General features: G+C 36.1%; 4 protein-coding genes across 7 annotated transcripts; 1 reads left to right on the top strand and 3 right to left on the bottom strand.

Annotated features, from left to right (window-relative positions):
• Positions 1-640: 640 nt before the first annotated feature.
• LOC103420282 (acyl carrier protein 1, chloroplastic-like) lies at positions 641-3,161 on the bottom strand. 2 transcript variants are annotated; one of them, XM_070824023.1, is made up of 5 exons: positions 2,488-3,067; positions 1,985-2,234; positions 1,407-1,505; positions 1,123-1,245; positions 641-922 (listed from the first exon to the last, which is right to left on the bottom strand). In XM_070824023.1, the coding sequence occupies exons 2-5, from the start codon at positions 2,054-2,056 to the stop codon at positions 791-793; spliced, it is 426 nt and encodes a 141-aa protein (XP_070680124.1). In that variant the 5' UTR covers positions 2,057-2,234; positions 2,488-3,067; the 3' UTR covers positions 641-790. The 2 variants fall into 2 exon arrangements, with proteins under 2 accessions (XP_070680124.1, XP_008356565.3); XM_008358343.4 differs by having other exon boundaries at positions 1,985-3,161.
• A 2,848-nt stretch (positions 3,162-6,009) lies between these two features.
• On the bottom strand, positions 6,010-7,720 carry LOC103409636 (acyl carrier protein 1, chloroplastic-like). The gene is made up of 4 exons (XM_070824024.1): positions 7,524-7,720; positions 6,940-7,038; positions 6,654-6,776; positions 6,010-6,453 (listed from the first exon to the last, which is right to left on the bottom strand). The coding sequence occupies exons 1-4, from the start codon at positions 7,593-7,595 to the stop codon at positions 6,322-6,324; spliced, it is 426 nt and encodes a 141-aa protein (XP_070680125.1). The 5' UTR covers positions 7,596-7,720; the 3' UTR covers positions 6,010-6,321.
• Positions 7,721-9,136: 1,416 nt separating this feature from the next.
• Positions 9,137-11,723, top strand: LOC103437487 (mitochondrial phosphate carrier protein 3, mitochondrial). Its single transcript, XM_008375957.4, has 6 exons — positions 9,137-9,601; positions 10,317-10,678; positions 10,765-10,808; positions 10,907-11,121; positions 11,213-11,337; positions 11,439-11,723. Exons 1-6 carry the CDS (start codon positions 9,314-9,316, stop codon positions 11,494-11,496), a joined length of 1,092 nt encoding a protein of 363 aa, XP_008374179.2. The 5' UTR covers positions 9,137-9,313; the 3' UTR covers positions 11,497-11,723.
• Positions 11,692-15,191, bottom strand: LOC103437489 (uncharacterized). Of its 3 annotated transcripts, none has more exons than XM_070824025.1 (14): positions 14,956-15,191; positions 14,696-14,789; positions 14,469-14,579; positions 14,242-14,339; positions 14,070-14,153; positions 13,755-13,888; positions 13,591-13,663; positions 13,453-13,498; positions 13,242-13,351; positions 13,044-13,151; positions 12,907-12,966; positions 12,726-12,787; positions 12,249-12,561; positions 11,692-12,123 (listed from the first exon to the last, which is right to left on the bottom strand). In XM_070824025.1, the coding sequence occupies exons 1-14, from the start codon at positions 15,031-15,033 to the stop codon at positions 11,908-11,910; spliced, it is 1,587 nt and encodes a 528-aa protein (XP_070680126.1). In that variant the 5' UTR covers positions 15,034-15,191; the 3' UTR covers positions 11,692-11,907. The 3 variants fall into 3 exon arrangements, with proteins under 3 accessions (XP_070680126.1, XP_070680127.1, XP_070680128.1); XM_070824026.1 differs by having other exon boundaries at positions 14,469-14,576; positions 14,956-15,167; XM_070824027.1 differs by lacking the exon at positions 14,696-14,789 and having other exon boundaries at positions 14,956-15,161.
• Between the last annotated feature and the right edge of the window lie 8,541 nt (positions 15,192-23,732).

Genomic DNA, 23,732 nt, shown 5'->3' on the forward strand with positions numbered 1-23,732 from the left:
ATCAATGGGATAAGATGCCATGTACATAAATAGTAAGATGTCATGGATAACATGTCGTTTGTTTTTTTTGAGTCACAGTACGTTAATGATTTGAAATGTTAAGATAATATACAGGCGCATGTAAATCTCTCTCGTCAAAGTTGCTTGTGTTTCACTATAACATGAAAAAGTGGGAAACAACTGAATTCCACTAGGTGCATGTCTAGGTGTATGAAAACAACTGTGAACCATTAATTGAAAAATATTACAATATTAGTTTTACTTGAATTGTATTTAATACGATACATTACTGCGTGTTAAACTTGACGAATTAAGCTCGATTAGCCACATATCTTAGTGTATAAAAGCAAACGTGAAACTGTTGATTGGAAAATCTTTGCAATATAACTTTGCTTTTATCAATGAACCACAAAAATCCAACACAATGATTTTGTTTAGGCACATTATTGTAGCATTTCAAACCAATAACGCAAGAAAATTAAAACACGAGACATCATTGTATTCACGTATAATGTCATGTTGGCGTGCCGAGAAGTGTTAAATCCTTTTTGTAACTTTGACACTGCCGGAATTATGATAAGCTCTATTTGTTCACATACATTAACAAGGAAAAATAGCATGCATTTTTGCAGCAACAAACTTGTAGAGAAAAACTATGCAACTTCACCAAACCAAATCAAAGTCATCCAAATCCGGAACTTGCAAACCAACCTCACCAAATTAAATAAGAAAAAGTCGCGGCTCATAACGAATAAGCTTCACATAATTAAACTCAATTAATTTGAATAAATTAAGCAGCTGATTTCTTTTCAATGAGCTTCTCTATCAAATCAGCTGCTTCTTGGACCGTGCTTATGTTCTGAGAGCTCTCCTCTTCAACGCTAATGTCAAACTCTTCCTCCAAATTCATCACTATCTCCACCTGTATCCAAATTACTTCTTTGTCAACCTAATCGATAGCAAATAATCCGAGATAGTTTTGAAATGGTATAAATAAAGTATCAATATGCTGGCGACATTCTCGAGACTTGACATAGTAATAGCGCTATTTGAGAACATTGCTACATTAATATGCACATAAAACATGAATTTGATAAATTTGGATAAGGAAATTAGACATACGGTGTCGAGAGAGTCGGCGCCAAGTAATGCAAACTTGGAGTCAGAGGAAACCTTTGACTCCGGAGGCAAAGCCAATTGCTTCCTCACAATCTCCACTACCTTTTGCACCGTCTCCGGTTTGGCCTGTCCATTTATGTGGTTTCAATATAACTTGTTAAACTCAAATTTACAAGTCATCTGCCTTATAACTGATTATAAATAGAGAGACAAAAGTTGATGTACAACTAATAATAACTATGAATATTTCGATAGACGCAATTAATTTTCGAGTTCGAAAAACTTACGGCGCAACAAATTTGGAGATGAGAGATTCTCAAAGAAGAGAAGCCACTCTTGGCCCATCCATTAGAAACCAACTTTAAACTTGAACTTGTTTTTGTTACCTGCATTATTTTCACCTTCAGCACATTTTATTGGTCTAAAAAACCATCAATTGGGCAAATATTCAAGAAATTCAAAAAATAACGACCCCTTGTGGTTAACCTATAACTAAGGTATGTGAACGCCTCTCACAGATAAGTAGATAGACTTGTGTGAGATGCACATGCAGAGAGTACACCTATCTTGAAAGGTAGTAACACAATTGGACGCAAGATTTTCTCCAAAACAGATCCCGAATTTTCAAGAGATAACCCAATTGAACAACAAGAGAAATGTGACTTGAGCACACAAAATTTGGTATAGTAGTACTAAAAGACCAAATGAGACTACAATTAATGAAGACTTAATGGCACGCGTTCATCGTGGCATCTTGAGCAGTTCTAACATAGAAATGGCATAGAATGCTGCAGTGAACGTGTTCTATGTAGGTCTCTCTCAAAATTAACTGCAATAAAAGTGAATCTAAGCTAAATGTTAGTACCTGGCAGGTCTTGATTGGCTGGTTTTGAAAGGTTTGGAACCTGCAGAGAGAAGTTGCTGAAGCAGAAGCCATTGGAGCTCACAAAAGCGAAGCACGGAAACTTGGTTACTTGAAACAGAGATATGGTGAAAGTGTGCTAAACTATCCTATTGGAACAGAGCCCTATCTACTACTTACGTGGCAGATACTCGGACATCATGGTGGGTCCCCAAAAGCCAGGTACAAGTTGCCACATGGGACAAATTAACAACTAGGCATCCAGCAGTGGATAGCACAAAATAATTAAAGTTTAATTACACTCGAATTTAACTACTTGATCTCTAGCAGAAAAAATAATTAAAGTTTAATTAAGCTCCTACTTGATCTAAACACAACGAAGTAAGCAAAATTCAGATCTTAAAACGATATCAACGAAATTAAACAAAAAATTTAATTAAAAAACTACAATTCCACATGATTCAAAAATTCAAATCACGTAATTATCAGCGTAGATTTTGAATTACCGCAGGCGAGGGAGATCTATTAGGCCGAGTCACCGAAATCGCCGGAAGAGGCTTTGCACCGTTAGTAAAACCATTTCCGGACAAAGAAGACGGTGCATGAGGCGGCTGAGCGAATCGGAAACCGAGATCATCGTCGTCGTCCTCGTCAACGATGGACTGAGAAGCCATGACTGAGCTATCCGTTGAGCGGCGGCTTTAGCGGCGAAGTTTTGATTTCGCTTGATGGTGGAGATTCCGGTGGCTGACGGATTGAGCCGGAACTGAGGGTGCGCTGGCGACATCGCCGGAGAAGAGCCTGTACTGCTCGAGCCTCCGCTCCACTGCCGCGAGTACACCGGACTCGCTTGTCTCCTCCGATCGATCTATATGTGTGTATGTGTGTGTATAAATATGTGTGTATTGCTGTGAAATGAAAGCTGATATTTTCCCCAGAAAATTTTCTCGGGAAAATCGGGAGGTGGACTGAGAGAGACTAGAGAAATAGGGGAAGGTGTTTTTCCTTTGATATTGTTTGGTATGCAGACAGACGGGACATGACGGGATGGAACAGAGAGGAGCAAAGATGTCTTCGGATGGCTACAAGGAGGAAGAAGAAGATGCAGATGTTATAATTTTGTATTTCACGGATGTGGCCGTTCCAGGGTGCGTTCCAGGGTGAGACGGAACGAAAATTCACTTAAAATTTATTCCATGTAATAATTATTTTCACCTGTTTTAGGTGCACCAAATATGGAACGGAACGCATCGTTCCACTCCGTTCTGTCCCATCCCATGTACCAAACGTTACCTTTGAGTTCGGGGGTTAGGGACAAGTTGTGGAGAGATTTTTCAGTGTGATCGTTACACGGAATGGTACATCATGTGTTGCTATATAAATGATGAAATATATATGTTAAAAAATTAATAACTTAAAAAATAAAATTTCTCACCACTTACATGAAAACATATGATGTACCACTCGTGTTCCTATCACAACTAAAAATTTCTCCAAGTTATGTAGGGTTGAAACTTGCAATGTGCATGCTGAGCAAACAAACGGTGGCGTTTTGACGTTCGATTGATGTTGATGCACGTTTCGCGGGAGAGGATGCGTGGAAGTGGGCGGTAACGTGTCAAATAAGAAGGCGTGGGCCCGATACATTTGGTGGCAGCCGATGCCAGATGTTTCGGGTATGGAGGCAGAGAATGTGTCATTCTGTTTGTGTGGTCACGGTTAAACCACGTCAACATTTTATATTACTATTTATTTTTGTCTTATCATCTTTATAAAAAAAAAAATATAAAATGTTAACGTGGCTTAACCGTGACCACACAAAACAGAATGACACAGGAAGTGGGAGGGTAGAGAATCTGCCTCCTTTGGGTATTGAACCTCTGAATCTGGGAGGGTACAGAAGGACACGTAAACTTTTTGCTGCGGAGAACCTCTGAATCTGAATCCTCTCCAGATCTTCTTTGTGAGGATTTTGAGAATTCGTGAATAGTATTCGTTCATCGTGCATCGTGCAGTCAGTTTTCATCAAACACTATTTATGTTCAATTTTAAATAATAAAATTAAAAATGATTTATAATTGTACAATGTACGATGAATGTATACGATACACGAATCTCCAGATTCTCACAAAAAGGATCCGGAGAGGATTCTTATTCGAACAAACTAACGTTGGGATGAGACGAGGTCTATGAAACGTTGACGTTTTGTAAGGAGAAAGCTTTGGACAATGAGTTGTTAAGACTAATTAGTAAAAAATTATTCATCTCTAACTATTCTTAATAATGTCAACTCCTTAATGTGATTGTTTGGGTTAATATTTGAACATTGGGCTACAAATGTGTGGAAGCCCAGAGATATTAATTAAAGGGAGATTTGCCCGAGGCCCAAGCATCAAGCCCAGAGACAAATTGGCGCCTTCCCATTAATGCATAGGCCATGTGCCTATGATTTAAATGTCAAGTGTTGGGGACTAACTCACAATCAGCCAAAAAACACTTTTTAGTGATAATACAAGTAAAAAGCTGATGACTCACTACCCTCAAAGTGCTTTCAGGCAAGAACAAAGTCACTGCAGTCGGACTAATTTGCATATAAATGGAGGAAGAGGCCCCAGAGACAAGGACACTCAACCAATCAAACAAACAAACATACAAACTTTGTTTTCAAGCTAGATTTGCATCCAAAAGCTGTAATCAACCCAGATCTCAATCCTTTTCAGGATATCTCCCTCACAAAAGCTTTGTTTTAAAGCTCTACTATCATCCTTAGTGACGTAGTATCGATTCTCTTGTGTAAACTGGTTGACCATCCATCCCTTTTTAACATAGAAACATCTGTAAACTCAAAGAGAAGTGATTGCAAGAAGTTCAACCTTGCCCGACAAGGTGAAATCTTGCTTAAAGTTCTTTGTGTGTTTTCTAAGATAATAGATCTATTACTTAATGTATTCTTCAGCATGTATTCAAGTCATATCCATTTGTTTTCCTACTTTAAGAGTCTCATTTGCATCTGAATCTGGTCAGCTTAATGGATATGCTTTCATTTAATACCAATCAAGAACCAAACAAATGACTTAAGGGATCTGGACTCCCCTCATTCGAATATACAAGACTATGAACTGAAAGTCATTGGTCACAAGACAAGAAAAAGAACTTAATGTGGACTTAACTCATCCATGACAATCCTTTGATAGCAAGAAGTCCGAGTAACTTGGGGTGCATGTAATCGACTAAACACAATCTTGTTCTATATCTGCTATACTGAGATACCAGTGGCACGCCTATCACTTGATTAGTTTTGATTGTGAGCCTCAAGGCCTACACCTAAGGCCCCACAAAGGCACCTTTCAAAACTAACTCTATCCTCTTCTTGCAGCACATCAACAAGTAAAAGCCCGACTACACATCTAAAATGCCAATCCTTTGGGAAGTTGTGCTGAGAGCCGATGAGCCCTCTCCAGAGAAATCTTCGCCCGAACAGTGATCACATTTGTTTAATTAATAAGCGTGTTTGTTTTCTCAATGCCAAGTGATTGAGTAAAAGTTACTTAGAGATCAACGGGAGTAAGATGTCGTGTACATAAATAGTAAGATGTCAAGGCATTATAAACAAATAACATGTCGTTTGTTTTTTTGAGTAACAGTATGTAAATGGTTTGAAATGTTTAGATAATATACGGGGCGCATGTAAATCTCTCTCGTCAAAGTTGCTTTGTTTCACTATAACATGAAAAAGTGGGAACCAATTGAGCTCCACTAGATGCATATCTAGGTGCATGAAAACAATTGTGAACAGTTAATGGAAAAATATTACAATATTAATTTTACTTGAATTGTATTTAATACAATACATAGTATGTTAAACTTGACGAATTAAGCTCGATTAGCTACATATCTTAGTGTATAAAAGCAATCGTGAAACTGTTGATTGTGATAACTTTGCTTTTATCAATGAACCACAAAAATCCAACACAACGGTTTTGTTTAGGCACATTATTGCAGCATTTCAAACCAATAACGCGAGAAAATTAAAACACGAGACATCATTGTATTCATGTATAATGTCACGTCGACGTGCTGAGAAGTGTTAAATCCTTTTTCTAACTTTGACGCTGCCGAAATTATGATAAACCCTATTTGTTCACATACATTAACAAGGACAAATAGCATGCATTTTTGCAGCAACAATGTTGTAGAAAAAAACTAGGCAACTTCACCAAACCAAATCAAAGTCATTCAAATCCACAACTTGCAAACCAACCTCACCAAATCAAATAAGAAAAAGTCGCAGCTCATAACCAATAAGCTTAACATAACTAAACTCAATTAATTTGAATAAATTAAGCGGCTGATTTCTTTTCAATGAGCTTCTCTATCAAATCAGCTGCTTCTTGGACCGTGCTTATGTTCTGAGAGCTCTCCTCTTCAACGCTAATGTCAAACTCTTCCTCCAAATTCATCACTATCTCCACCTGTATCCAAATTACTTCTTCGTCAACCTAATCGATAGCAAATAGTCCGAGATAGTTTTGAAATGGTATAAATAAAGTATCAATATGCTGGCGACATTCTCGAGACTTGACATAGTAATAGTGCTATTTGAGAACATTGCTACATTAATATGCACATAAAACTTGAATTTGATAAACTTGGATAAGAAAATTAGACATACGGTGTCGAGAGAGTCGGCACCAAGTAATGCAAACTTGGAGTCAGGGGAAACCTCTGACTCTGGAGGCAAAGCCAATTGTTTCCTCACAATCTCCACTACCTTTTGCACTGTCTCCGGTTTGGCCTGTCCATTTACGTGGTTTCAATATAACTTGTTAAACTCAAATTTACTAGTCATATGCCTTATAACCGATTATAAATAAAGAGATAGACGCAAGTCGATATACAACTAATAATAATTATGACTCTTTCGAGAGACAATAAACTTTCGAATTTGAAAAACTTACAGCGCAACAAATTTGGAGATGAGAGATCCTCAAAGAAGAGAAGCCACTCTTGGCCCATCCATTAGAAACCAACTTTAAACTTGAACTTGTTCCTGTTACCTACATTATTTTCACCTTCAGCACATTTTATTGGTCTAAAAAATCATCAATTGGGCAAATATTCAAGAAATTCAAAAAATAACGACCCCTTGTGGTTAACGTATAACTAAGGTATGTGAACGCCTCTCACAGATAAGTAGATAGACTCGTGTGAGATGCACATGCAGAGAGTACACATATCTTGAGAGGCAACATCACAATTGGACGAAAGATTTTCTCCAAAATAGACCCCAAATTTTCAAGAGATAACCCAATTGAACAAGAAGAGAAATGCGACTTGAGCACACAAAATTTGGTATGGTAGTACTAAAAGACCAAATGAGACTAAAATTAATGAAGACTTAATGGCACGTGTTCCCCTTTATCGTGGCATTTTGAGTAGTTCTAACATAGAAATGACATAGGACGCTGCAGTAAACGTGTTCTATGAACGTCTCTCTCAAAATTAACTGCAATAAAAGTGAATCTAAGCTAAATGTTAGTACCTGGCAGGTCTTGATTGGCCGGTTTTGAAAGGTTTGGAACCTGCAGAGAGAAGTTGCTGAAGCAGAAGCCATTGGAGCTCACAAAAGCGAGGCACAGAAACTTGGTTACTTGAAACAGAAATGTGGTGAAAAGTGAGCTAAATTATCTATTGGAACAAAGCCCTATCTACTACTTACGTGGCAGATACTCGGACATCATGGTGGGTTCCCAAAGGGCCAGGTACAAGTTGCCACATGGGACAAATTAACAACTAGGCATCCAGCAGTAGATAGCACAAAAGAGACATGTTGGTACGTCACATGTCTATGTAGTTGAAGAGATATTTAAAAAAAAAATTCTTTCAAATTATATGATGAAATATGACATATCTCGCCGTGTTTTGTGACCGCAACGGTACTTGTGAAATGAAAAATTACATGTCGTATTACACAAAATGAGTTTACAGTGAAAACTAAAATTAACTCTATAGTAATTTGGATAAAGTTCTACTTTGGTCTTCAGTGTTGTTTAAATCGCTGTAATTTAATCATTTTAGTTTAATAACTATTGAAGCCAAAAGGACAACGACTTAATTACTTTGACTAAATTAGAACATAAGAGGACATGTGCGAGTAAGATGAGTTTTTGAAAAGTATATTAAAAGCCCGTGATTTCGAATGGCAACGATTACTAATTTAGATGCATGACAATTGAATTACAAAAATTGAAGTGAAATATCGTTTAAACTACAAGAATTGACTACATTCATAGGTCATTATATGAGAGAGACTTATATGAATCAGAAACGATAAAATGATGATGCCTAAAACTTATCACATGTCACAATATTTTATCACGTGCCTTAGGCTTTTCACATAACGTAACATTACTGGTGTCGATAAATTTCTCTACCGAACTACTAATATGATTCACTTAACACAAGTAAATCACTATTGTGATATTTCGTGCTAATAATATATTATAATACAGACTACGTAGAGAACTACGATTGCAGTTACCAGTACCATAAAAATTGTTATCTTGAAACTGGAAGATAATTATTACTTATTAGGGTATGGGCAGAAGATTCTTTAATATTTCTAGGTCTGATTATTCTTTTTAGCATGTGGTAGAAACGAAACTAGTTACACGAGGTTGCTTATCGAACGAAAAAGAGTGTTATTGATACATTTATTTTTATTTTTGTAGATTCTTATAAATTTTGGCCATTATTCTTCTTTGGAGTATCTCTAAAGAAGATATTAAAAGATAAATATCAAATGTTAATTTGATGGTTGACGTGACAATGTCAGACTTTTTTTTTTTTCCAACCGATATGTTTTTTTGTTTTAAATGATATTTGTATGACCTATTTTATAAAAAAATCAATTAAAATAAAGTTTCAAATCTATAATTGATGCATTAATGAGACATACACAATAAAATAATTAAAAATTATTTAACATCACCTTTGTTTATATGTCAAATTTAATATATGAAAACTCATATATTAATCTATATAGAATTAACATATCTATTGAAACTTATTCGTATCTTCAAATTTAATTACATGATATTTCACTTAAAATTTTACATCTTCTTTAAAAAGGATGTTAATTTATCCCAAATATTTGAGTGCGACAAGGCCTTGAAATTTTGAATGATGATTGGTCCCTTCCGCAAATGGCCACTCCGCCCGGCCGAGATAATATAAAATTGCGCGCCACGCGTACATTTTTCAACGTGTATTTCCACCAACATTTTAACACTTTCTCTCCAATTTCCTCTCGTTTCTCAGACAGCTCAAAAAATGGCAGATCCACTCAGCAACTCTCGTCGCCACTCTCTCGTCCCAAGCTTCTTGTACTCTTCATCTTCTTCAATGACGACGAGTACTGATGCACTGGGGCCGTCGGTTTCATCGTCGTCGGTGGGGGCAGCGTTATTGTCGAAAAGAGTGGTGGTTCCGGCGCCTAAAGAGAAGGTGGAGATGTACTCGGCGGGGTTTTACGCCGCGTGTGGCGTAGGAGGGATGTTGAGCACCGGACTCACCCACTTGGCTGTCACCCCGATCGATCTCGTCAAGTGTAATATGCAGGTGATCAGCTTCTTCGCTATGCTTTTTTTTCCTTTTGGTTTCTGAAAATATGAGCAAGCGTCGAATTTTGTAGTGTTCATTTACGGATTCTAGGTGTTATTCAACACGCACACAATTTTCATTTGGTTTTGGAATTCATGTTTCTTGCAACCGATGTGGTTGTTGTTTAACAAGTTTGGAAGCAAATAGTAAGCCAAAGTATTTTGTTCATGCGTGACGCAACTTATGACTTCACAGTTGGTTACTGATTATAATTCATGAATAAACAAAGTTTTGAAATGCATTCAAATATAAACGTAATAGAATGTCACGTAAGAAAAATATTACTCTTAATTTTGAAACACCTTTCTAACTTCGATGAAATGCTATATTTTCTGATCACATTAGCGACCATCCCAATAATTAAGTAGTTAATGTGACTTTTAACATCACTTAGCATGAAAAATTATACATTTACACATCAAGTGCTCCATTATATATTTGCAAAGAGAAATGCTATTCAGACTCTCTCAACACACATGCAAGCACTCGCACTTAACCTTGCTTTTGAAGGAGTCTGTTCTTAAGACAAAAACTACAAGCGTCGACAAGTCCCACTCAAATTTGTTTTATAGAGTCTGAATAGCGATCCTCAAACGGATATTGTGGCATTACTTATGTTGATTCTAAGCTTACTGAAGTTACCATGCCTCTAAACCCTAAAACCCTTCTTCAGATTGACCCAATCAAGTACAAGAGCATCATATCCGGATTCGGAGTTCTGCTCAAGGAGCAGGGCATTAGGGGTTTGTTCAAAGGTTGGGCACCAACCTGGGCTGGTTACAGTGTTCAGGGAGCCGGCAAGTTCGGACTCTACGAGTTCTTCAAGAAGTACTACAGCGATGTTGCCGGCCCTGAGTACGCAGCCAAGTACAAAACATTGATCTACCTTGCAGGTTCTGCATCAGCTGAAGTCATTGCCGATGTCGCCCTCTGTCCTATGGAAGCCGTCAAAGTTCGTGTCCAAACTCAGCCTGGTTTTGCCAGAGGCTTGACTGATGGCCTTCCGAAGTTCATCAAATCCGAAGGCGCTCTTGGGTACGTATGAATCGAAAACTGAAATACAAAGTTGTGTGTTGAAAAGCTTTGGTATGATGAGGCTAAGGAATTTCGTTATGTTGTAGGTTGTACAAAGGGATGGTTCCGCTTTGGGGACGTCAAGTTCCTTGTAAGTTGAAACCCTTCACTCAACTTTCATTCTGCTTCCTAACTTCCTTCCCATGCAATTTACTCATAAGGGCGTAAACATGGTCCTGGTTTCTACAGATACTATGATGAAATTCGCGTCTTTCGAGACGATTATCGAGCTGATGTACAAGCATGCCGTCCCAACACCTAAAGAGCAATGCAGCAAACCCTTGCAGCTGGGTGTGAGCTTTGCTAGCGGGTATATTGCTGGTGTATTCTGTGCTGTTGTCTCGCACCCGGCTGACAACTTGGTCTCCTTCCTCAACAATGCCAAGGGAGCAACCTTTGGTGAAGTGAGTGTTCATATATTTCCGGCTTCCTCTGTGTTTACTGTCACGTATGTAATAATTGGTTTTTATTTTAAATGTGGTTGATGTCTTGCAGGCTGTGAAGCAACTGGGAGTTTTAGGTCTTTTCACCCGAGGCCTTCCTCTGCGTATCGTCATGATCGGAACCCTCACCGGAGGCCAATGGGTTATCTATGATGCTTTCAAAGTTTTTGTTGGGCTGTAAGTTTCAGCTCCCTTCATTATCTTTCGTTTTGTTCTTCCAAGCATGCTTTGTTTGTGGCCATTGAATGTGACATGGTGTGCTTAATTGCTTTTTGCAGGCCGACTACTGGTGGTCCTGCTCCCGCTGCTGCCGCCATCGAGGTTGCGAAGTCTTGAATCCATGCCGGATAGCTGACAGCCCCAAATCTTTTTGGCTCCGAGAATTTGCACAAACAATTTCTTTCAAAGTGACGATTTGATTCAATTTCGGTCATTGATCCTGTATGTATACTTATTCGCTACGTTATACTGCTCGATTTGATGCCAAGAGAAATTTCTGGGGTCAATTTCCCCATCGATGAACATGTAACATAGAATTAAAAAGTTCCACTAGATTGAGGTAACATTCAAGTCTTCAATGACACTATTTAATCGTCTACGATCAGATGAATGAACTGCCCAGAGCTCGTATGAGAGTTGGTTTAACCGCCCTAAACTAGTCGTGTAGTTTAGATGAGGGAACAAAGGGGTAAAAAAAGGACTCCCACATCTCACTATTTAAGATTTCGAAAATTTGTTCTCACCAAGTCATGTTTGAGCATTATCACGATTTAGACTAAGAGGATATATGGTATCGAACACAACTCTTGCGAAAATATGCCGAACTTCCGGCAGGGCTCCCTGAGCTAATGACTCATAATCAATCTTGCTGCCCTGCTTCGGGACGAATCCCCTCTCTGCGCCTGACGTTATGCAGCTAAAAATCCGGCAGACCCTCAAAGATAATCCCCACGGGATAAGTACCTGTGATTTGAGATCAAATCAAATGAGCAAGCCCTTTTGCAGTTCATCAGTAAATGAGACGAAGAATTACTATATCAGCAATGCAACTTCATCGGGAAAAAAAAAAATTAAAAGGAAGGGCTCACCAGATCCGAATATGGCGCTTGTGGGTACGCTGCCATTGCCTGAGAGACTATTTGCTCATCAGTCATATTGTTGAGGGCACGCTTAAGAGATGTTACGAGATTCACAACTTCATCTCTCAATGCTCGAGGGTTCAAATTCTGATTTTCTAATAACTCGTGAAAGCTAACATCGTGTACTTTAGTGACTCTCTTGGCTATGCTTACTGCTTCTAACATATCTCCACCATTGTGAATTGCAAGGCTAAGTGCAGCAACCACCAACGGATCCCGAGGTTGTTCGGATAGTGCATTGTGGAATGCTAAGATCGCAACCCTGGAAGTGTAAACCTGTGATGAGTCTCGGTCGAAAGTGTAATGAGCTTGAAAGAATATCCTAAAACCTCTAATATACAAGAGAACATGAAATTTTATCTTTCCAATTTCCTGCTATTAATGGCATATGTAAACGAGCATTCATTTATTTCGAGAGGATCTTACCATAAGCTACTGTGGCATGGCTTGTCAGGCGAAAGAAGTTTATCCAAGTTAGAAAAAAGGGACTGCATGTGGCAAGCCAAAGAATTAACAAGTGTTTCGCTTTTAAGGCAAAGCCTCTTAATATGTGAACTTATGAATAAGCATATAACAAGTAAGTGAATGGTTATGTAATAATGATTACCAAAAGCAGGTTGGTCCTTTTGTCGCGTCTTCGAAAACCATGGCGAACAAAATATGCTGCCTGTAAGATGAAACTGTATTAGAACTAATTCTATGGTGTCAACAAGTAGAAAATGTAATCACTTATGAGACCCATACCTGGATAGGAAGAAGCAGTTCTAAAAGTCCAAATTTCCATAACAACCTTAAAGAAGCTTCGGCAGAACCATACGCTAACATGTAGTTCATTTCCATGAGGAGCCTTCCCTAAAGCATAAAGTCATGATAAAGTAATTCAGGAACTCCAGAATATTAAGTGGAAAAAAAAATGATAAGGTCAAAGTGCTATTGAAATACCTTATCAAGCCTAAGTATTGAATAAGATAAACTTTTAACAGAATGAGCTGTTTCCTTGGAAATACGAAATCCTAATCGGGCAGCAATTCGTATTGCACGTAGAATGCGAGCTGCACAAAATGCAGAATCTGATTTTAGTATCTCCATAAACATGATAAACTGTTTGCCAATTGAGCACAGGTAACCTTGTATTTTGCACACACAAACTCACCACAATCCTCTTGAAAAGAAGTACTTGCAGGTATCACGGTTTGGACCTAGGCCCAAAGAAGATGATGTGAGGACAATGTATTTGCCATCTAGGGTAAAGTAATTTAAGAAATCACAACTGCTAAGAGTACAAGCACACTTTAGCTTTTCTAATATCTTCAATGCCTCCCATGTAGTCGTACACTATCCTGGCATAAGGATCAAACATCAACCTGCAAAAGACAAAAAGGAAGACTATAAGAAATAAAAAGAAGGAAGAGTTTTAATTGCCAACTTTCAGGTAAAAAGGGTTTTATAAGCAACCCGTTAATTGTAAAGTCACGCTGCGAACAATTCATCCAACGCATATAATCATTGTCGTCACAGTGATTTGGTTTCCTGAAATCACGACTTAAGTTTCTGCCAGACTTACGTGCGGAGATGCTAAAACTTGAGACCTGATATGAGTGCAAAAATTAACATGACATTAGAACAGTGTGCATATATGTGTTGTGCCCGTGTGCAAATGTGCAAGGAACTTCGTGGTATTTGAGTTCGAAATGATAGCACTCCCAATGCATTAGGCTAATAGTTCATTATTAGTTGAAAAATAGCTTAGAATTACTCCAAAAAACAAACCTCAATAACTGTATCACAAATGTGCACATGACATATGGGAAACCGCTTGCCAACTATTTCACACCAAGAAAATGTTCTTGTCACCTGAAAATATAGCAGATAAAACAAGCTGGGAAACAACTTATAATATCGACAACTGGATAACATTAAAGTAAGAAATTCAGAGCAAAACCTCCTTCAGTTCAGCTGAAGTTATTATGTCAAAGTCCTTTGGCGTCCGGTTTAATATAAGATCCCTTACACAACCTCCTACAAGATACACCTCATAGCCTACAAGAGAAGACAAGTTAACACGGTTTACACAATTACGAATAGAGCAAGAACCACATTAATAATACAAACCAAATTCAACCATAAATTCAAACTCGATCGCCATCTAAACACTACATTAACACGCACCCTTTCGCTTTAGCCCATTGAGAACCTTTCGAGTAGGCTTGTCGATCATTGAAGTAGTAATCCCAAGCTCTGTGGAATTCAACTTCTTCCATGCCGGCGCCTTAGCATCTTCTACACCCCAAAAAAATCCCAAATTAAAAGTTAAAAAAAAAAAAACCATTCAAATGATCCATAATACAAAACCCAAATTACAGGCAAGAAAATTAAATCAAAAGGTCGAAACTTGCTTCTTCCATTGGCAGAATTACTGCTTTTATTGTTCTTAAACAGACCCTCCGGCTCATCAAGTGCCTCCATTGCCGCGACCAAGTTCACTTGCACCTTCAATTGATTGAAACGAGTGGCTCATAAAGCAACTCACACACACATATACATACACACACACACACACACACATACATATATATATATATATATTATATTTGACATATGCAGGGATGAAATTACCTATATATATTATATTTGACATATGCAGGGATGAAATTACCTTGCTGATGCAGTGAAACGGAGGAGCACGTAGGCAGAAATGGGGTCGGCAGGCGATTCCGAAGCTCGAAATCACCATTATCGGAGTTGATTCATTCACCGAGTCCGGTTTTGGGAATTTGGATTGCAGAGCTTAAACCCAATTGTTAGGGTTTTAGAAAACAGGGACAGAAGTGAGAGCAGAGTGGCTCCTCTCACTGGAAATGTATTAGCCACACGTGAACTGTGATGATTCAAGTTGGATTAGCTTGGGCTTACATGGGCTTACTCCACACGCAAATACCTTATTGCGCTACATGTGAACTGGTCTTGGGTACATAACGGGTTTGGCCCATGTTCACGTTGGAGCGTGGAGGACATCGAACTTGAAATCTCTTTTAACGTAAAAATACAGAAATAACATTGTGAAAACTGAAAAGTAGTTTCTTTCATTTTCTGATTGGTACAATTGGGCACTGTCAATTACAATACAATGTTTTGGTTTGGTTCAATTTAACAAATATTATTAAAAAACCGAACCAAATCAAACTCATTTTTGCCTTTATTTTCCTTACTAGTGCCAAATGCTCCCCAGTTCAGTCCAATTAAAAACGTGCTGGAACTAGATTAGTTCAACACAATACGTATTGGATTGAGCTGGCTACTATAAAAACCTAGGTAGCGCCACATGCACACCCATTTTTACTTTTCACAAACTCTTTGTTGATTTTCATAGTTTGATCTTCTTCAATTTATTTGATCCGACAGTTGAAAAATAAGAGAAGTGTGTAAGGTAAAAAGGAGTGTGTTAATAGTACCATCCAAATTTCTCTCAATTATAATTCTTGTTTTTTTCCTTTTTTTTCTTTCTAAAGCTTAGTTTAGCTTGGACTGGGTTGGTATGCATGTCCAGCCCAAATTAACCAACCCAAATTTGTGGCAACCCTCAACTCAAACATGGGCCCATTAAGAAAATGGTTTGCATTGAGCGTTTCTAAACCCCAATATTGAAAATGTGATTGTTGTTCAATCAGCGGCCGAGTGAATCCATGGCATTATGCCAGTTTTCAACCAATGTTGGGCTGAGAGGATTTCCGATTAGAGTACTTTCGGTTGAATGGATTCACGCTGCCAGTCATACAAAATTACGCATCGAACTTACCATCTATACGTGTCGACCTTTTCCTTGCAAGTAAAGAGATTATACTCGACTGTAGTGCTACTGGTTGTTAAGTGTGAGTTATGCTCCAAAACATTTATCTTAGGTTAGTAACATCATCATAATATAAAATGGGTGGTGCTATCCACAACCCTTTTTACTCCTGAGACAACTCCTGTTAATTTTCGTTCTTTAATCTTTTTTAATTCATTTGATATGATGGCTTGAAATTGAGAGAAATGTATGGAAGGTTAAAAAAAATGTGTGGATAGCATCACCATATAAAATAATGAGGTATTCGCCTTATTCCATCCCTCCCCTTGGGAGCTTGTAAGGAGTTGCTAATTTCCTCTTTAAACTTTATTTTTAGCCGATTACCTCGTTGAACTTTTATAATTGGCAAATTTCTCCTTGAACTATAATTTAAATCGATTACCCTGGAACTTTTATAATTAGCCAATTTCCCTCATAAACTCTAAAATTCAAACAAAAAGTGTACGGAGTGAACTAGCGGAATAGAAGAAGAAAAAAAAATATGTTGCCCACTACATCAAGGATAAAATTCCTTTCTACAATTACAAAATTAAAGTTCACAGGGGGGAAATTGACCAATTATAAAAGTTCAGGGGTGGGTAATTGGTGAAAATTAAAGTTAAGGGAAATTGACCAATTATAAAAGTTCAGGGGGGTAATTGGTGAAAATTAAAGTTAAGGGAAATTAGCCAATTATAAAAGTTCAGAGGTAATTATAAAATTAAAGTTAATTGGCAGCTTCTTACAACTTCAGAGAGAAAATCGACAAATACCTTTAGAATAATTGATGATAAAACTAGCACTAGCCTTCTTTGAATATGTACCATTAGCTAATTGATCTATCATAATCAAATTGTAGTTTGGTAATTTACAATTGGAGGGGAATGAATTTTAAGTAAAAAACATGATTGGAACCTGATAAGAAAGAAGAAGAAAAATGAAAAGCCAAATTTGATGGAGGGAAAAGATGCGCGTAAATATTGTGAACCTGTAATGTCACACAGAGAGACGAAGGGCAAGCAACAACCACAAATATAACGATCGATGTTACGTGCTTCCTATTCGGCTGCATGCCTGCATGCATTGCTTTCACTTAATCTATGAAGATCTTTAATTCAAGATTTTCAGATCATTTTTTCTTTAATTTCCTGTGGGATAAGTTTGTCAACAGGCCACCGTCCAATGTCTGTTTACGCGTAGCCAACACAGTACACATCTCGCATGCAATTTGAAGTTACTGGTGCCCTCTGAAAGTGATTCACTGCGAACCCTCGTCCAATTGAAAATTTGATCGAATTTTGTATGAATTTTGCAGGCAATTTCGCAGAAGAACACTTCTGTTTGATCAACTTGGATTGGTTGATGTCGTTTAGTTCAAATTTTGTTTTACATTCCGTAGCATGAAATCGAACTGGTCCAAGATACGCCATAACTTTTATGAGAAACTAATCTGCAGAAATATATACGTCCAAAGCAAATTAATTTGGACTTGACCCTTGGCTGACTTTTCCTATGATTATGATCTATCTAGATACGGGCATGCACGGAGATTGCGATGTGCTTTCCTCTCTCTCTCTCTCTCTCTCTCTCTCTCTCTCTCTCTTTTGTTTTTTAATTAGAAAAACTAATGAAATAAACTTGAAAATTTTGAATGTTACCCCTCTCTCTCTCTCTCTCTCTCTCTCTCTCTCTCTCTCTCTCTCTCTCTCTCTCTCTCTCTCTCTCTCTCGAGATTGCGATGTGCTTTCCTCTCTCTCTCGTTTTTTAATTAGAAAAACTAATGAAATAAGCTTGAAAATTTTGAATGTTATATCTCTCTCTCGAGATTGCGATGTGCTTTCCTCTCTCTCTCTCTTGTTTTTTAATTAGGAAAATTAATGAAATAAGTTTGAAAACTTTGAATGTTAACTAAAAATAAGGTAATAATTTTATTTAATAGTTATGAAAAAGCTTAATACTAAATAAGTACAATTAAAATGGCCCAAACACTGAATTTTCGATTTTGCCCCTGCCTTTTCCGTTTAATCTCTCTTCCTTCTCTCTGCCATTATGTCTCCCATGTGTCTTCGTGAAACCTCAGTCTTATTTTTTCTCTCCGACATGACAAACAAAGTCTTCTTTTGTAATTGTAATCCTACGAGCTTCCGCCACCTAGCATCCTATTAACTCAAGGATTTATGAATTGGGAGGTGATACACATGCCGACAAAAAAAATTGGGAGGAGTGATGCGATGTCTTATATCAGCCTATGTTTTTTTTATTCACGTGTAAAAACACCATTAATTCTAAACTTTATTATAAATTCAAGAGACTTCTGAAAAATATTTTATAAAGTACTACAAACTTGTAATTGTTTGAGTTTGCATTTCATATCATACCATCAAATCACTAAGATACTAAAGAGAAAATTCTAATATTTATATGTTCTATGTTAAATAATAAACCCAAATTTGTAATACAAATATAGTTTTTTTAAGTGTAAATAAACATTTATATATATAACTTTTAATAAGTTTACTTAAACTGAGGAAAGGAAAATTACGAACATGAACAATGGTTTCTATTTCAGAAATTGAACCAAAATAACCCATCATATTTCTGATACTAAACCAAAATAACTCACACTATTTCCAGAAATATAACAAAAAAAAAAAAAAAAACTCACCCTATTTCTGAAACTATAGTAAAATAACTCACACTATTTTTGGAACTTTAGCAAAATAACCCACACTATTTCTGGAAATGAACCAAAATACTTACACCATTTCTGAAATTAAACAAAAATAACCCACATTATTTATGGAACTACAACAAAATAAGTCATAATACTTTGGAAACTACAGCAAAATAACCTACATTATTTCTGAAACTAAACCAATATAACTCACACTATTTATGGAACTACAACAAAATAACTCATTGTTTTTTAAAATACAGCAAAATAACTTAACTATTTCTGAAATTGAACCAAAGTAACTCACACTATTTTTGAAACAACAACAAAATAACTCACACTATTTCTGAAATTGCAGCAAGATAACTCACACTATACCTGAAACCACTGTTACATTCTAGCCATCTGGCAAAAAGTATTTTTTGTTTGGAAATATGATAGTGCTTATACATTTAAAATAAAACTTCCAACAACACCACTTAATTATTTACGATATTAGAAAATGTGTTCAGTTAATTATTATTTTTTTCTTTAGGGTTAGAAAACGGGCACAAAGCCGAAATACTAAAAAGAAAAACTTAACTCCTAGAGCTAGAACAAACAGCTCTTGGCCAAGACACTCCAACTAAATCATCCAAACAGTAGTAGAAACTTCAGGAAGAGGACCCTTAGAGAAAGAATGACCCAGTGTGTTAAGTTGAATTCGAAATGAATAATGTTATGATGTGCTGATATATCCTATTTATTTTCTTTCCTTTGTATGTGTCAATATTCAGTTTAAAAAATAGTAATAATATTAGTGTTAAGTTTATGAAATAATGATAATATATGTGTTCAGTATATAAAATAGTGAGTATTCAATTTACAAAATTGTGATAATACATGTGTTCAGTTTACGAAATAGTGAATGTTTAATTTAAGAAATAGTGATAGTACCACTCAGTTTAAGAAATAGTGAGTGTTAGTTTAAGAAATAGTGATAGTGCCAGTGTTCTGTTTAAGAAATAATAATAGTACTGGTGTTCTATTTAAGAAATAGTATCAGTACTCCTATTCAATTTGAGAAATAGTTAGTGTTCAATGTTTATAATTGATATTTTGTTTACTTGGGGAAATATTGTAGCTATTTGATTTATTTTTATTTTATTTTTACTTGAAGACGTAAAGTATCAAATTGTTAGTACGATATCAATGCATTTTTTGTTGATTTGTTTAATTAGGTTGTTGCTAGGACAGAACAAAGCCATGAACAACACTGCTGGCAAAGGCAAATAACAAGGAGAAGGTGGTGATATTGAAAACATCCAAGCCGGTGAAAATACCGGAGCTTTACGAGCAAATCTGCAAGACCATTGTTTTATCCGTCAAGAGTCGAGACCCCATTGGCAAATCTACAAAAACTCACAAACTAAAAATGAAACAGGGATAATTTCCAATGGAAGTGGCTCCTACATTCTAGGAAAGTGGGTTCTAAGTGGTAAGCAAAATTAAGGGTGGAAATTGATCAACAAAAGAATCTGAACCACCTAATTACAAATAAGTAATAAACTAATAAAATAATAATAATAATAATATATGTATGTATGTATGTATGTATGTATGTATGTATGTATATATATATAATAAAAGAAATTGGGAAAGTAATTGCTCCCATTTTCTGTAAACATGCAAAATGGTTTGAGGAGGTGGCCACTCTCCTTCACCCACGTTGAGTTTTACCTCCCTTTCAGGAGGAATAGGGACGACAAGAAGAAAACAAGGAAAAAAAAAAGGAACTTTAACTAAAAGTTTATGATACTGTTCACTTTAACGACAAAAAGAAAACCCTAAACCCTTCACTTTAACGAAAAATCATATTTTTACACAAAAAGTCAATCATAGTATTATTCACTTTACCCTTTATTTTGTCCTTATCATTAAAACTCAAAGTTTTCAAGCTCTTTTCATTAGTTTTCCTAAAAAAAAAAAGGAAAACTAATAAAAAGGGCTTGAAAACTTTGAGTTTTAACTACAAGGACAAAATAAATGGTAAAGTGAATAGTACCAGGATTGACTTTTTAGTGTTAAAATGTGATTTTTCTTTAAAGTGAACAGTACTGAGAACTTTTCGTTAAAGTTAAAAAAAAAAGGCAAAACCCGAAGAGAGAACGAACAACCAAAAGAAAAAACAAAAAAGAGAAAGAACCGGCTGACATAATGGCATACTTGTAAATAAAGGGAAGTTTATTTCTAACAGAATTGGCTGAAAGAATAGCATTGCTGTTAGGGGCAAAGGTGGAAAAAAAAATCATTTCGTTTTGGGCTTTTAGTTCAGCCCATGTGTGTTAAATGTTTGTGAATATGATATAGATTAGTTTTGTCCTTATGATTAAATATGAAGCCTTTTTTATTAAATAATAGTATATGGTGGTTTTTTATTAAATTAAACTTAACTCAAACCCTTTTCATTAAAGCTCTTTTTTTAATTTGGCCTTTTCAACTTCCAACAAGAATTATAGCATTTTCAAAATAGATGTCAAACATTCTTAGGTGTAGATTTCACATATGTCATAAAAAAAAAATCCTTCCAAAGAAATGTTATTTGTAAATTAAATTTGAAGTCTTTGTGATTAGCCATCAAATTTGACATCAACGTCAATTTTATTTTGATTAGTTTAGTAGTGGGTCCCTTATTCCACTATCATTTTAGTCTATAAAAATTTTATTTCAACAATTTTTTAATATATACAACCAATTAAAGCTCTACATTAATAAAAAAATAATATTTGACAATTTGGTTAGACAAATAGAAAATTTGACATAAAACTTTAATTACCACATCAACCATTAATTATAATTTGATTGTTATATTTTCACATTTTCATTGGGGGTAATCAGTGACGAAGCCAGGAATTTTCGAGAGGAGGGGCGGAATTTAAAGAGTGCAATGTTAAAAAAATGGCAACAACCAAATCCTTTTACATAATAATGTCTTCCATAATTTACCAATATCAATAATGGGAAGGACTACCCATAAATTCAAAGGAGGACTATCCGAAATATTTGAAGGATTTAAGCACTGTTTCTTATTGTATCGTTTCATTACATAACTGTATAATGGGAAAGAAAAAGTCGTAATACTCTTAATCCTAGAGTAAAATATACTATATGACTACTAACTAATTAAACCAACAATTCAATTAATTAATACCAATAATCATATAAATTATTCCAGAAACAAAAATTCAATCAATATCGATAATTAATTAATCAATAATCAAGAATTCAATTTCTACCCTAAACAACAATTTCATTAAAAAATAATCATTTGTATGATTCATATCTCTAATTAATAATCAATAACTCTATTAGTGTATTGCTCTATGATTCTATATTAATTAAACAAAATTGTATTAATTATCAATTAGAGTTAACAATATATAAATTTAGAAATTAAAATTTTGGGAGGCACAAAACACACCTATGTGCTTTCTGATTGGTTTTCAAAAGGGGGTGGGACTGAACAGTGTGAACGCAAAGATGTAACGGGGGACCAGTGGTCCCCACTTAGTTTTTTTTTTTTGTATTCAACTAAATGGAACTACGACATTGCCTAAGGAATATTTTAAAATTTTTCCAATCATTAACCGAAATGGCATCGTCTAACTTAAGGATTTTCCAAAAAAGATTAAAAAACCTTGATGTATAGCAGAAACCCAGAAACCTGATAGCAGGCCGAGCACCATCACTTCTGGCTAGACTAGAGGGGCGGAACCACCGCTCCTAGACTTGATTTCCGGTGATGGGAGGGGCGGGCGCCCCTCCTTGCTCATGTGTAGCTTCGCCATTAGGGGTAATGCTAAGAAGACCAAATTTTTAAACAAAATTTTGTAAACCAAATGATATGGTTGTTAATAATTGGATGGGTAATGCTAGGGAGACAAATTTGTAGACAAAATATTATAAACTAAATGATATGGAAGTTAATGATTGGATTATTATTTAACCGTTAATAAACATGTTGATTTCTATTGGTGATAAATAATTTAGTTTGCAAAGTTTGTCTACAAATTTAGTCTCCCTAGCATTATTCTAATTGGATTATTACTCAAGTGTTGATTAACATGCTCATTCTTATTGGTGACACATCATTTGGTTTGTAAATCTGGTTTAAAAATTTAGTTTATCTAACATTATCTTTCCATTGAAGATGGTCTTAACTGTTTCCCTGAAGGATTAGCTACGTTATGAATTGAAAATTGTTACCAAATAACAATTATGTAAACTTAATTAATACATTTGCATCTACAAAACATGAGAAGTAAACATTTAAGTAATATTTGTATATCTTTCTTCTTCTTCTTCCTCCTCCTCCTCTTTCTTCTTCTCTTCTTCTTCTTCCTCCTTCTGGTTCGGTCCTTTTTTTTCTTCTTCTTCTTCTTCCTCCTCCTCATCTTTCTTCTTCTCTTCCTCTTCTTTCTTCTTCTCTTCTTCTTCCTCCTCCTTCTTCTTCTGGGTTCGGTCCTTTTTTTTTTTATTCCTTCTTCTTCTTCCTCCTCCTCCTCTTTCTTATTCTCTTTTTCTTCTTCCTCCTTCTTCTTATGGGTTGCAGGGGGTTTGGTCCTTTTTTTTTTCTTCTTCTTCTTCTTCTTCCTCCTCCTTCTCTTTCTTCTTCTTCCTCCTCCTTCTCTTTCTTCTTCTCTTCTTCTTCTTCCTCTTCTGGGTTCAGTCCCTTTCTTTTTTTTTTCTTCTTCTTCTTCTTCCTCCTCATCCTCTTTCTTCTTCTCTTCTTCTTCTTCCTCCTTCTTCTGGGTTGCAGGGGGTTCGGTCCTTTCTTGTTTTTTTCTTCTTCTTCTTCTTCTTCTTCTTCCTCCTCCTCCTATTTCTTCTTCTCTTCTTCTTCTGGGTTGCAGGGGTTCGGTCCTTTTTTTTTTCCTTCTCCTTCTTCCAATTT

This window comes from Malus domestica, chromosome 06 (assembly GCF_042453785.1).
Source record: "Malus domestica chromosome 06, GDT2T_hap1".
Taxonomy (NCBI): domain Eukaryota; kingdom Viridiplantae; phylum Streptophyta; class Magnoliopsida; order Rosales; family Rosaceae; genus Malus; species Malus domestica.

Excerpts from the sequence above, each read along its gene's own strand:
- LOC103420282 (XM_008358343.4), bottom strand. The coding sequence starts at position 2,056 with ATGGCTTCTGCTTCAGCAACTTCTCTCTGCAGGTTCCAAACCTTTCAA. Across the intron at positions 1,506-1,984 it reads AGCCAATCAAGACCTGCCAG|GTAACAAAAACAAGTTCAAG; the intron begins GTACTAACATTT and ends AAAATAATGCAG. Across the intron at positions 923-1,122 it reads GCGCCGACTCTCTCGACACC|GTGGAGATAGTGATGAATTT; the intron begins GTATGTCTAATT and ends ATTTGGATACAG.
- LOC103409636 (XM_070824024.1), bottom strand. The coding sequence starts at position 7,595 with ATGGCTTCTGCTTCAGCAACTTCTCTCTGCAGGTTCCAAACCTTTCAA. Across the intron at positions 7,039-7,523 it reads GGCCAATCAAGACCTGCCAG|GTAACAGGAACAAGTTCAAG; the intron begins GTACTAACATTT and ends AAAATAATGTAG. Across the intron at positions 6,777-6,939 it reads ATCTCCAAATTTGTTGCGCT|GCCAAACCGGAGACAGTGCA; the intron begins GTAAGTTTTTCA and ends GTAAATGGACAG.
- LOC103437487 (XM_008375957.4), top strand. The coding sequence starts at position 9,314 with ATGGCAGATCCACTCAGCAACTCTCGTCGCCACTCTCTCGTCCCAAGC. Across the intron at positions 10,809-10,906 it reads TTGGGGACGTCAAGTTCCTT|ATACTATGATGAAATTCGCG; the intron begins GTAAGTTGAAAC and ends TGGTTTCTACAG. Across the intron at positions 11,338-11,438 it reads TTCAAAGTTTTTGTTGGGCT|GCCGACTACTGGTGGTCCTG; the intron begins GTAAGTTTCAGC and ends TGCTTTTTGCAG.
- LOC103437489 (XM_070824025.1), bottom strand. The coding sequence starts at position 15,033 with ATGGTGATTTCGAGCTTCGGAATCGCCTGCCGACCCCATTTCTGCCTA. Across the intron at positions 14,154-14,241 it reads CTTCAGCTGAACTGAAGGAG|GTGACAAGAACATTTTCTTG; the intron begins GTTTTGCTCTGA and ends CTATATTTTCAG. Across the intron at positions 13,499-13,590 it reads AAGATATTAGAAAAGCTAAA|GTCCAAACCGTGATACCTGC; the intron begins GTGTGCTTGTAC and ends CTTTGGGCCTAG.